The sequence below is a fragment of the Motacilla alba genome, chromosome 1 (genome assembly GCF_015832195.1).
Source record: "Motacilla alba alba isolate MOTALB_02 chromosome 1, Motacilla_alba_V1.0_pri, whole genome shotgun sequence".
NCBI classification, from domain to species: Eukaryota; Metazoa; Chordata; class Aves; order Passeriformes; family Motacillidae; genus Motacilla; species Motacilla alba.
The window spans coordinates 68916771-68930034 of record NC_052016.1 but is presented as its reverse complement, the minus strand read 5'-3'; the positions used below and the strand labels follow the sequence as shown (position 1 = coordinate 68930034).

Here is a 13264-nt window from a genome sequence, read left to right as displayed (position 1 = left end):
ACCTAGTTTATTGTCATGTTGTTTCCAGATACAGAAATCAATAAGCATGAATATATGAATTCTTGCTTTTCAAAACAGGTTGATGCAATAAATTTTTAACTATACAAACAACAGTTCTTCAGATCCTGAAAGGCAGAACTTTCAGCATATATTATTTAAATTTAAGCCAAAGCAGAAAATAATCATAAAATATAGAAAGACTACATTACTTTTCAAGAAGACTCTGCAGCTGTTTGCTTACTCTGGCTTCTTAGATTCACAGCCCCAGTACAAAGATCAGGAAATAGTCTTTACTGTTTCACAAAGAAAAACAACATTTTTAAGAATATTTCATTTGCCTACAGCTGCACATACATGTCATAATCTCAAAATGCCATGCCACTAGAGAGAAATGCTGCTTTGTATTTGGAGAGTCTTAAAATTTCATAACTAGGCATTATTTTTTAAAGTTCTCTAAATCAGGCTGTAGTTTTCTTTATTTTATCTTTTAGTTCACAGCAAGAATGAAAGCTCAAAAGAACATAAAAGTTATTTTAATTTCAGTTGCTTTAGTGCACTGACTGTAGGGTTTGTTTAATGTACATCCTATTGGCAAAGGAAAGTCAAAACTGGTTTTTAAAACAATGCTATGGCTGCATTTCTCAGCGAAGCTGAATAGCTGCTGTCAGTGGTCTTAGCAATAATTCTGGAAGTAAAGTATCCAACATGCAATGTATTAGATCTACAGTTTATTTATTTGCTGGTACAATTTAGCAGAACTGCCTCAGATGTTTCGTACTATTTGGAAAGTGGTTTCTAATGTAAATCTAACAAACTTCATAAAACTGGTTGTGCATTAGTTGATAGTGAGGAACTTTAACATTGTACAGCTCATGTTTAAAACTTCCAAAATTCTTTAGGATGATTAGTAAGGTTCATCGCAATTATGAAGAAGCTCCTTAGGATCCATTAAGACAGCAAAACATTTGGTTGCTTACTATTCTGCAAAAATTTATGTGATTGGTAAGATTTGAGTGCATTCAGACAATAATCCACATTTGGTACTGCAGATACATTCAATTACATCCTCAATATAAAACTTCTTATCTTCCAAATAAACAAAGTTCTAGTCAAACACTTTTGTATGAGCACTCGGAGAGAAATTCAGCAGAATTAACTGTACAATTTATACCATCAATACATCTCTCAGGAATAATTCTATCTTTACAAAACTACCTCAAAACACATGTGCTATTTCAGTCTTAAATGATCAGCATAAAGCTTAGAAGGGATTTCCAGGCTACCTAGATTTTGAGAGCTTCTCAGCTAAAGAAATAGTGAAATTTCAACTGTTTGTCATTATCACATAAGATTCAAAGATACAACTTCGAATGAAAAGTAGTTTGACATAAGATTCTTTCAAACATCAATGACAATTGAAAAAATTCTAGTAATATGAAGCAATGAAAGCATAGTTTAAAATGACAAGAAAGTTAGTACCTACTATCCAACAGCTCACACGTGTGCATTTATACACATATTTATGCTTAAAATACCAATGTGCATCTTTCACTATTTTTTGTTTAAATTTTCTGTACCTTTTAGAAATGTCCCTATTTCTTTAATATAAATATCCCTATAAAGAAAATATTTACCTCAAATTATTTAGAAAATTACTATTGAAACTGATTATTTTCTTTCTTTCTCCCATTTGACCCTCTGGTCACAGATCATGAAAAACACAATAAGCAAATCTATAATTTGTCTTTCAGCAACTTTGGAAAATAAACGCAAAAAACATAGTCAAAAGCCTATTGAGAATTTTACTGTACAATTAGCTGAAATTTTTTAACATGTTTCACTAATACTAATCAAAAATCTAAATTAAATGCCCAACCCTGTCAGCTTTTGAGAAAATATGTTTTAATTTTACTTTACTAGAAGCAATATTAGAAGTAAAATCAGTTCAAAATTAAGAAAAAATCATTATACATAATTATGTTAACTAACAATGGAGGCTCAGTAAAAAGAATACAAGGCAAAGAATAGAATAGTGCACTGTGGTTTTATTGATGATAGCAATGACAATTTGCCTCTTTCATATGTAAAAAGTATTCAGCTTCATTTAACTAAGAACTTTAAAAAAGTCTTTTGTGGTGTCAGGTCCAAATTCCTTCTGCTCACATGAGCTTTCTTGTTCCATCCTGCTGCTTGGAAAACCCCAGAATTTCTTCTAGAAGAAGTGCTCAGCAAGCTGGGAGCTGCCAGTGAATTCCCCCCGACTCCAAGAAGGTTTCTAAATGAAAAAAACTAAAATACAACAGATAAGGACAAAAAGTATTGGCACTCAAGAAACTACAAGTACCCCCCATCCCTGGGATCTGTGCAACACAGGCTTCACTTCATTTTCTTCCTCCAAAAGAGTGAATATCTGCTTTTCAGTACTTACAGAGACACAATTCTTTAAAAGAATAAATCAGAAGGCTGCACTTCAATGCAATAAATATGATCAGTCTAATAAAAAGAACACTTTCTGTTTAAGACTTCTTTCTCACAAAACCACAATTTCTCCATTGTTAAGGACTTCAATATAGATTTTATAGCAAAGGTGGCAAGGTGTTGATTAGCTTTGTCATAGAGTAAAAGAAGATCTAAAAAGCATATAACAACCAAGCACTTACAGTACACACTCATAGATTCTTTCAATCTCCTCCAAAAGGTCTGACCCTTCAAAACACTCATTTCTGATTATTTGCTCTGCTTCAATTTCAGACTATTGAGACATTCTACATAGAAAATGGAACCTCAGGATGTTTTTTTATTATTGTTAGATTCTAATTCTTGTATCTTGACTCTCTAGGAAGAGTATCTTTTTTACAGACCTGTTAAACCTAATATTTGACTCATACCCACATCAAATTACCTCTGACTGACTTAAAATGCTGCCTTAGTGCTCTCCACCTCACACTGCTGGATATTAATAAATGATAATGTCTAGGTCAACTGCAACCACAGTGAGGTACTGACTATCCCATACTTCTACTTTATCTATCTGTCTTCATAAAAATCACCAGGTCAAGACTTCCTGCAGATCTGCAGTGTTTGTGCCGCTCCATCTTTTTTATAAGTCCCCTTTTCAAATACTGAAATACAGCAATAAGATCCCTTTAGACACTTCTCTTCCCTAGACTGAACAGCTCCATTGATCCAAATTCCACTTTTAAAAAACAACTCAGAATTTTAAAATCTTGAACCTTCTTCCACTTAATACCCCTTGCAGTACAGACAAAGATTTTGAACTGATTATTTAGTAATACTAATTCCAGATGTGCATGCCCAAATTCAACACCTGAATGAGTGTACTGAACACTCATCCAGAAAGCAGTACAGCCTCATCTCTGCATTGCTGCACCACTGCATTATTAAGTCCTCCTTGTCAAGTAGATCTAAAAGGTCTTGGGTATGAATTGATACTTTGAGTGTACAGACCTCATGCTTCATCTTTGATACAACCCTACCATACCCAATACAAATATAGCCAGCAAACTCCAGTTTTAGTATTGTTTAAGTTGCCTTTGAGAACAAGATATGTTGGAATTTTAAATATTACAAACTACAACATTAAATTCTATGGAATTTTCCAATTTATAACATAAAATAATCATCACCAATGGTTTTCCATCTCTTTAGGAAAAAGGCATTAAGTTACTCAACATAATAGAGCGATACTCCCTTTCAGTAAGTAAAGGTGTCACTAATAAAAGATCTGTTGAAGAGGTAAAGCATCCTGCAGTGGAAAGTTGTGCTAAAATTATGTCTCACCCTTAAAACTTCCCCAATAAATCTTATTTTCATTTAACAGGTTATTAAAAACTTGAAATAAGAACAGTATGCCATGCTCTCAAAAGACCTAAGAAATGAAAAGGAGGCAGAATCCAAATAAAAATCCACATATAGGATAAATATTAAATATTACTTAAATATTTAAATATTTAAATATTTAAATATTTTGTTTAATCTCTAGTTAAATATTAAATATTTAATATTCCTGAACTTTTACATGTCAAGACATTAAAGCTACATTGTTGTACAAGTCCAGGTAAGCTGAAAACAATTTAGAAAAGGACTGTGTTAGATTTTCTGCCTCCATTGAAAACCAGTGAAGAATTGATTACACCAACCACTTATTTTTGGGAAAGCCCAATAGAAAGAAAAAGCTGTGAAGGCTTATTTTCTGTGCCAGGTAAGTTTTGATACCACATCTGCTGTCTATTTAAATCAGAACCCCATTATAATCTTTAAAATAAAGTATAGGAACACCTGCAAGGAAAAAAAATAATCTGTGCCTTAGAAAGGTTGTTCCTTATCTGCCAACAAGTAACTTGTTCTTGAGATACAGGAGTTACTACCACTCTCCCTGATGCCTCATAGCTGACCAAAGCTAAGTAGAGTTTTCCAGATTTATGCTGTAAAATTAGAGAAATACCAAAAATATTGCCTAAGAAACAAAAAAAATCCCTGGCTTTGACTGCTGTGTACACTTCGCATCTCTCATTCAACTGATCACCCTGACACTGCTCAGGGCCAATTGTGCTGGCTAAAACTCCACTCAGTGCATATTCCAGAATAATTTCTGCATTAACTGTCTCAGGACATATTTACTAATAATGATTTATACAAGTACTTAAAATAGAAATTCAAGTTATACTAGCAAAAATAGAACAATTATCACCTCTCTTACATTGCCAGTACTGCCATAAATGAAAAATACATTTTAACGTACACTCTAAAAAGTAGAATCATACGTTGCATGTTAGAAATACCAAAAGGTACAGAGATCAGCTGCATGTGCTTAGCCAACAAAATGTGGAAGACTAGTGTAATGAAAAGAACAGAAAAAAGATTGGTAAAAACAAACTGGCTAGTAAAAAAAAATAGATTAAAGATAAAGACACACTATGGGTGTACATCAAATATTATGTGACTTATCAAAGCTTTCTTTAGTCAGGATAGACTTTTGACCGTCTTTTGTCAATTAGGGATTTAGAAGATCAACCAGTGAAATTAAAGCAGCACAGCTTATGAGATTTGTTCAGTGAAATTACTGTAACTGTTCAATCTGGCTGACCTTTTTAAATGTATTAATGTATGTAGCAGGTGTCTTTTCTAAGGAAGATATATAATCCTTTAATTTCTGGTAATTAATAAAGTATAGGTGCAAGTATATCCACAAGATTCAGAGTATCATAAATATTCTTTGTCTGTGCACCTCCTTATTTAATGGTGAACTCACAGATTTTATATTTCTCTTTCTCATGCAAACAAAACAACAGAAAGGATGTTTATTCACATAAATGGCTTATAAAAAGTAGCATATGGGACCTTGGACAGAGCTAGACAGTCCTGAGTTCAGCAGGGACTGCAGCTGCTTGTTTCAAATAAGCTTGCTTCAAAATATATGTGAATCAGAGAATCTTGCTGCTGCTCTCAGGTGAAAAAGCATCAGGAAAAAGCTTGCTGAGATGATATGAGTCTTGACATAAAGCAAAAGCCAAAAGCTATTTGTTGAAGTGTTTTTATTGCTTTCCCTCTTCCCACAGATATATTAAGTCCTCCTAAGACACAAAATTCAGGGAAACAGAGATATCCAACTTCTATCATAAATATACCAATATCCCTAAGAAAAATATAGAACAATCTAGATTTGTTTATCTTGAAATCTAAACCAATATACAAAGCACTGGTACCTTATATTTACCTTTCTTTTCTTATTAATCAGTTTCTAGCTCGGGGGGGTTGATAAAATTGTTGAGTGGGTCGTGTGGACCGCCGTGGCTGACCATCACCTCCTCTGCGGAATTCTAGAGTTTGCTCATACGTTTCTTCCTCCTCCTCCTGTGGGTAAATAGCATTGTTTTAAACAAAAGAGGTGGAAAATGCATTATACATGAGTTGGTATTTGCACACATACATACACACACCACATACAGCCATATACATGGAAGGGTGAATCCATGCACACAGCAACTGCTGCTTCTGTGCTGATGACCACTTACTAAAAAAAAAGTGAGGGATGGGAGTGGGCTTTCCAAACCTAGGAAAGTTAACAACATCAAGCTGACAAATCTCAAAACTCAATCTCCAGGGCAACAGAAGTTATTAAATATTTGCAGGGAAGCAAAAAAACCATATTTATTAAATAAAAATTATTTTCCAAGAGTCATACAGGCAACAAACTCAAGAAGCAAAATAACCTCAATAACCTGCCAGATCAAGAGAAATATCAACTTGCAGGAGTTCACAAATGTGTGTGGAATGAAATAAAAGAATTAGGAAATAGAATTACATGGAATGGCATCTGGAAATATGCATGCTTAATACACACATCTGAAACACTAGATAAAAATCTATGATGCAGTAATAATGAAAAAAGCCTACAAGTAGAGTGAACAATTTAGAGATGCATTTTCTATGTGCAGCAATAATAAATATATGTTCTGAATAATGAGAGGGGAGGTAAATGTCTTTGCAATATTCAGTTACTCCTAGGCATCTTCATACCAGAAAGATATTCACAAGGTATTCAGAGGTGAAAAAATAATAAATTTTAAAATAATCAAGATACTGGAGAATGACTTACAAAGATTAAAATAACTATGTATTTATTTTGGTCAAGAAATATCAAATGGAAAAACATTCATCTAGTGGAGTATCTGAATATGGTACACATTGAAGAGAGAGAAAAAAATTTAAGAGTGTACGAGTTTATATCAAAGAAAAAAATATAGGCTGAAAAAATAAAAAAGCTCCCAAAAATGAGTATGATTGTCAAATTCTGTCTCAGAAAAACAGGTTTGATTTCAATTCTTTAATATCTTTATACTGTAGCAGACACCAGGTCTAGTGGGAGCTTGCTGGAAGAAATTAGCTTTTGGGAAAAAGTACTGGATATGTAACTCTCAATCCTTTTTATTCACAACATAGGAACATAAAGCAACACAAAGCAAGAGCATTGAATGATTCATTAGAAGTTTATCAACAATTCCAGCACCCAGGAACTGTCAGACTGCAGCATGCACATAACAGATTAAGCAAGTCAAAGCAGTGAAATATTTCACTTTAAGCAACAGAAAGGAAAACCTACAGCTTTACTTTCTTTCTGTTGTGAAAAGTGAGATCTTACTCAAGAAACTTCTCTTTCTGAATTAGAATGAATTTGAATAAACATGTATTTTTAAAGTAACAGCTACAAACAACCACATTCCTCATGGTAAGGTCTCCTATTTAGAGGAGACCACATCTGTGGTCACAGCTATATTTCCAGATTAAGCATTACTACAGAGAGCCTGAAACAACTGTGGAATAAAAAAGATTTTCAGCACTAAATACAGCATAACTGATTTATATCTCTTAGTTTCACTGTAACTGAAGGCCAAGAAACAGAGTTCTGCCATAAAACCTTTTGCAGTGCACTTCTTTTACCACCTGTAGTACTATAAATTCCCTCATATAAAGAGGTTCAGAGACAATGATTATCCAAAAACAACCAAAAAAACAATTAGATGTCTAACACAAAAGTGCGCACCGTTTGCAATACTGCTAGCCCCAGTTCAAACACTCAGCTTAGTATATGAGATCATCTCCCATCACTGACAATGCAAGCTGCACTAGCAGCAAATATTAAAAAATTAGGCTAAATGCCTGAAGTGATCTAAATACATTTCAGTATACCTTTTCAGAGTATACCTTTCAGTGTACTCTGAGAAACATGAATAGCTGAAAATAGCATAGAATTTAAATAGCTCACCATCTCAACTGTAACAGCCAACCTCTTTCTGAAGGTAAGCACATCAGGTAAATTTCTACAGCAGCAAATCTTCATCAAATCTCAAAATTAATGTTGTTGATCCTTTGAACTCAGCAAAGCCAAATTAAAACCAGTATTTGTCTTATCCACTTCTATTTTGGTGTAATTGTCTTTACACAGTGAATGAAAAGCTTCACATGCATGCATTCCAAATTAAGAAATTATACTGCAATAGGCAAGAGTGAAATGCGAAATCACATTTACTGTCTTGAGGCTCTAAATAATGTGGATGTGAGCAGTGCAGCAAACTCTAATAAAAAACGCGTAACAGAACACCTTTCAAGTGTTCCCTGATTCCTTTCTATGCACAGTGGCTCCACACAGTTACTGACTGTCCTGTTGAATTCTGCCATCTTCTTGTCAGATGACACATTGTCATTTCTTGGATCTTACCTATTCACATTTGATCCTAAATGGATGCAATGTTCTCCAAAATAACAATTTGCCAAGTCATATTTTATTCAAAATTTCTTACTTTACAAGTAACTGAATTTCTTTTCTGTCATAATTTCTTAATCATTGACCCTCAATTCACTACTGCTGATCTTTCATAATTTATTGCCATTTTATTTCCACAGAATTAAAGAGCAGGTAAAGGTTAGAAGGGATCACTGGGGGTCAACTGGTCCAGCCTCCTGTTCAGGCAGGGTCATCCCAGAGCACACGGCACAGGATTGTGTCCAGACAGTTCTTGAATAGCTCCAGTGAGGGAGAGTCCACAACCTCTCTGGACAATCTGTTCCTGTGTGCAGTCACCTGCACAATAATGAAGTTTTTCCTCATATTTAGGTGGACCTTCCTGTGTATCAGTTTCTGCCCACTGCCTCTTGTTCTATTGGCACAAAGAAGAGCCTGGCTCCCTCCTCTGGACACCCTCCCTACATTGTCAAGATTTCACTCTCAGTCTTGCTCAAGCAAAACAGGCACAGCCTATTTATTTTTATTTCTGTTTTAAGGAAATTTCTTACTACCTTAAAGAAACAATGAATTCCATTTTATGGACTTTTATCCCACTTTATTTTAAAATTTCTCCACCCTACTAAAAACTGCCATTTTCTGGAACAGCATGCACTTTTTGTAGGCAAAACTATGTGTATCTTATGTTCACTTCCTTGTTTTTTCTGTTCTTCAACAAAAAAATTTTATCTGTATATACGTCTTCCATTATAACTGCAGTTAGGTCACACATCTTACTATCAACTCTACTTTTCCAATCTTTCTCACTGCTTGCTTTCAATTTGTCAGTTGCTTGTGACTTATTCTAAATTATTCTTATTCACACAAGACCTATATTACATTTTATAAAGCAAAGGTGACCACAAATCTCTCTTAGAGCATCTTCATTCCCCTTCTATTATCAGTAGAGGCTTTATGTCAGTACACTGCTCTAAAAAACATGTATTTTATTATCTCCACATTTCAGCTTATTTTTCATTATTTATATAAAATTCCAGGATCCAGACTTACATAATGCCCGCCTCAGACTATGAACACTGAGATTGAATGATAGCACTAAGCACAACTGCTCAAGACAGGCGAAACTGGCAGACCCACAGGAAAAATCAAGGAAAGGTTCACAATACAAACAATGAAATGCACAAAGAATTATTTCTGCACTAACACTTAGAATGAAGAGAGAGAGGATGGAACATGCCAGCATTCTTTAGGTATTTAAAAAAAGAGGACAAACAGGAAAGGATAAGTAATTTGAAATTCATCTTCCATTCAAAGTTTTGCTGTAAAAATCTGCTGTTACTTTTCATGGGCTTTTTCCATCTCATAAGAAGAGCAACAACTAAAGAAGGGTAAAATGGGAATATATGCACAGCTAGTGCTTATAGTTTGGACCCATATACTCTGAGAAGAGTTGAAGAGAAGCTGAAGAGCTTGTACCATCACCATATTTGACCAGCTGAGCTTAGTGAATCAGCAAGTAACTTCCGTCCAGACAAGTGACTACCAGCCTGCTTTTACACAGAAAAGTCAATGGATTTCATAGTTGCAGAATACAGTTATAAATCCAGCATTTAACATACTTCACCAACCAATTTATTCTTCAAATGAACAATATTAGAGCAAATTTATACTTCATCAAAAGCTTTCTCTCTGAGTTTCAACTGCAAGACTTCTTTCATTGAATTCAAAAGAACTGTTTACAGATTTATTTTTAAAACACAATCATTTGATGTGAATATTTCATACATATATAACTTCTGAGAATGAACAGACGGATTACAGTAAAGAACCAGACAGAACTTATGCATTGACACAAAAGCTGTGCTGAATGCTGTGCTCACATATAATTAGGAAGCAGTTGCAAGTCACGGCTGATCAGCTCCTGCACTTTTGCCACTTACAAAGTAGTTACCTCTGTCTATTACTGCTTACAGATAGAAAATTCTGCTCCATTCACTGAGGCCTTCTGCTGAAGCTTTTCAATTATAGCTCTCTGTGGGCTATTAAGGGATGAACACCCAAGCCTGTGCAGGGAGGCATGAAGAAGCAGCATGTGGAAGCAGCGTGGGGCCAGGGACTGAGGGACAAAGAGGAGACAGAAGGCAAAGAAAGCAGAAGGTATTTTCCATTTAGGTAGTGTCAAACCTCTGTTGCAGTTAAGCTGTAGTTTTAACTTCACCCACACACTGAATGCATGGGGAACTTGCTGGTTCAGTACAAAGAGAGTGTTGGCTTCCTTGCAAAATGACTTTTTCTTTCATGTGCATTTCAAATTCCATTTTCTGATCCAGATTTAATGCCTCTTTGCACTGCCCACTCTTCAGGCAACAGCTGTCTCCTGCTGTTAAAACACCAAGTGATCTCTTTTTTCTTGGTTAAATTCCTTTCTCAGATTTTGCTTCTTTTGCCAAATCATCCAGTGTTGAGCTACTTGAATACTTGTTTTGGTTTTTGCATTTTCTACTTACCAGTGCTTGGATCAATCAAAAACAGACTGCAAGATTATCCAGATGAATCAAAAAAAGAAAGCAGAGAAAATTCATACTATGGCCTCATTGAAAAATTCACAAGTATTCTAGAAATAGCTAAATGTCATTAATTTTTACTTATTTTATATGCAATATATTATATATCCTATATTTGCAAGGAAAAAATAATTTGCTGAAGTGTTCACAGTATTCTCTGGAACTTCTACTTTATCTGAATACTTAAATGGATTCTTTGAATTCCATAATAACTAAGAATAAAGCAGGATTTTGGGGGGGGGGGCAGGTTTGTTATACAACTTTAGAGTAGCTTTAGGCAATAATTTCAAAAATTACTATCAAATGAGGTGTAAAAATTTTAAGTAAAAAAGGAAGTATGACTAATGTAGATTTTCAAGGGTCTTAACCAAGTACTGACTTTTTTTGAAGTGTCTATTACAGAATAATTCAACATATTTGTTCTTCATCAATTTTCTTTGCAAGATAGGCTTCTTACCTAAAATATCAGTTCCTTTCACAGAGTAATCTCCCAGAGTAATTTTGTAAGCCTGCAGATGCTCACTTTTTTTTCCCACAATGCACAACACATCTATATTAGACTGAGCCTATGGGCATTCAAATTCCTGAGTTAAATTATGATGAGAAGAGCAAGTGGGGTTCGAGATCTGCATACAACTGACCCCTCCCTGACATCCGATCATTAATATAAACTCTTGGCCCTATTACTGCCTTATCTTCTGTGTGTAAAGAACAGGCAGGATAAGCAATTGTAAAGGATCTAAAGAGTATACAAGTTCTTCTCCTACTTGAACCTCATGACCCAATAAGCACCTCACTGCATATAGGACTTTGCAAGCCTTAGGTAATTAGTAAAGATACACAAGTATAATCGCATATATGCTGCATGTACAGTCCTCCATAGGTAATTCTGGTCTGACTTTTGTGTCTCAGCCATCAATAGCTTTGTTGAAGTTTTTAGCCCTAGCTTCACTTCAGTAAAATTATGTATTAGGTAAAACAGTAGTGGCAGAAATGGAAATGTCAAATGTATCATGGCAACAATTAAGGAAATTAAATTGTCCTCAAATGCATAAAATTGAGCTGCTGTGTGGTACTGTGTGATTTACTAAAAACACCCTGTTATTCTGAACTGCAACTACACAATTACTGTTTGTTGCCATTCCATATGCAGCCAGAATAATCCCTACCCATTTACAAAATGTTTTATTCTACTATACTAGTGATGTCTTTCTCCTTCACTGCTTCTCAAATTCTATGAAATTTTGATGTACCACACAAATAAGCTCTGTACAAAGCCTTTTATCCAAGGGAGAAAACCAGTTAATATTTCCCTAATGCAAGAGCAGTCAATTTCAACAGCTACTGACCTTACAACAAACTTGCTGTAATGGCATTTGAAAAATAAATAGAAAACCAATAAAACATATACCTATTGTTACCCTTATTTACAGTTAGAAAAAGGAAATTATCCTTATGAGGATATGTCTGTTTCTTCACTGAACACAGAAGGGCCACAAGCAAATATGCTCCTAACTATGGTATGTAAAACTAAGTGGCATGGAACTATCCCATAATAACTGTTGCTTTCCTGTGTTCCCAATAATAACTTCAAGATGACCCTTCCCTTCTCTTTAGCATCTGAAATAAATAAATTATAATAAATATTTTCTGTTGACTTTCATTAACCAAACCTCAGAAAATTTTGTATTTTCTTGGCCAGTTTTTGTAAAATTCTATAAATACTATAAGTACTATAAATCCTAGAAATACTATAAATATTATATATATTCTATATATTCTATAAGTACTCTCAGAACCAGCAATTTTTCAACTAATGCCTTATTACACATCAATTAAAGATACTAGATTTATAATAACATGATTTGGTAATCCTGAAACATTTAATATACACTTAATTTTAATTAGAATTATCTCATGTTTCCTCTGTTGAAAATATAAAGAACCTGAGTTTCAAAACCAGCTAATTTTTAAATGATTCTGCTAAAACCATACACATCCTGAGTTTCAAGTGAAGCAATAAACATTCGAAAGAAATCAGCAGAAAATTAGTAGATTTTTTTGAAAAAAAATCAAGAAATGGAAAATAAATGGATGGGCATGGAAAAGAATTACATACTTAATCTGAGACAACTAAAAGCAACACTAAAGTCAACTTGGAATCAGACATTTCTTTGTACTTCATTGTTTCAACTGTGGAAACAAAGCACTTATTCGTGTTCTAAATAGACAATTTTTTGAATGCATTTCCATAAAACTACGATAATGTAAGCCTGGGGCATGATTATCCCATAGACATATTGTTGCCCTATTGGTTCCCCTTAAGGGTATTGCACAGTTTATTCATACTTGCAGTCATTCCCTCTGGCACACATGGAAATAAACACGCAACTCTTACTGTGCAGTTTCTGTGGAAACGGACAAACTTTCCTGCAAA

At 34.4% G+C, this 13264-nt stretch overlaps 1 protein-coding gene across 2 annotated transcripts in view; it reads right to left on the bottom strand.

Moving 5' to 3' along the window:
• Positions 1-713: 713 nt before the first annotated feature.
• Positions 714-13264, bottom strand: part of TDRD3 (tudor domain containing 3) — a 93815-nt gene continuing 81264 nt past the window's right edge. For both annotated transcript variants that reach the window (XM_038129775.1, XM_038129850.1), the window contains exons 13-14: positions 5738-5874; positions 714-2289 (exon numbers count right to left, since the gene is read on the bottom strand). In XM_038129775.1, coding sequence (XP_037985703.1) covers positions 5755-5874 — 120 coding nt within the window. In that variant the 3' untranslated portion in view covers positions 714-2289; positions 5738-5754. The remainder of the gene's footprint in view (positions 2290-5737; positions 5875-13264) is intronic.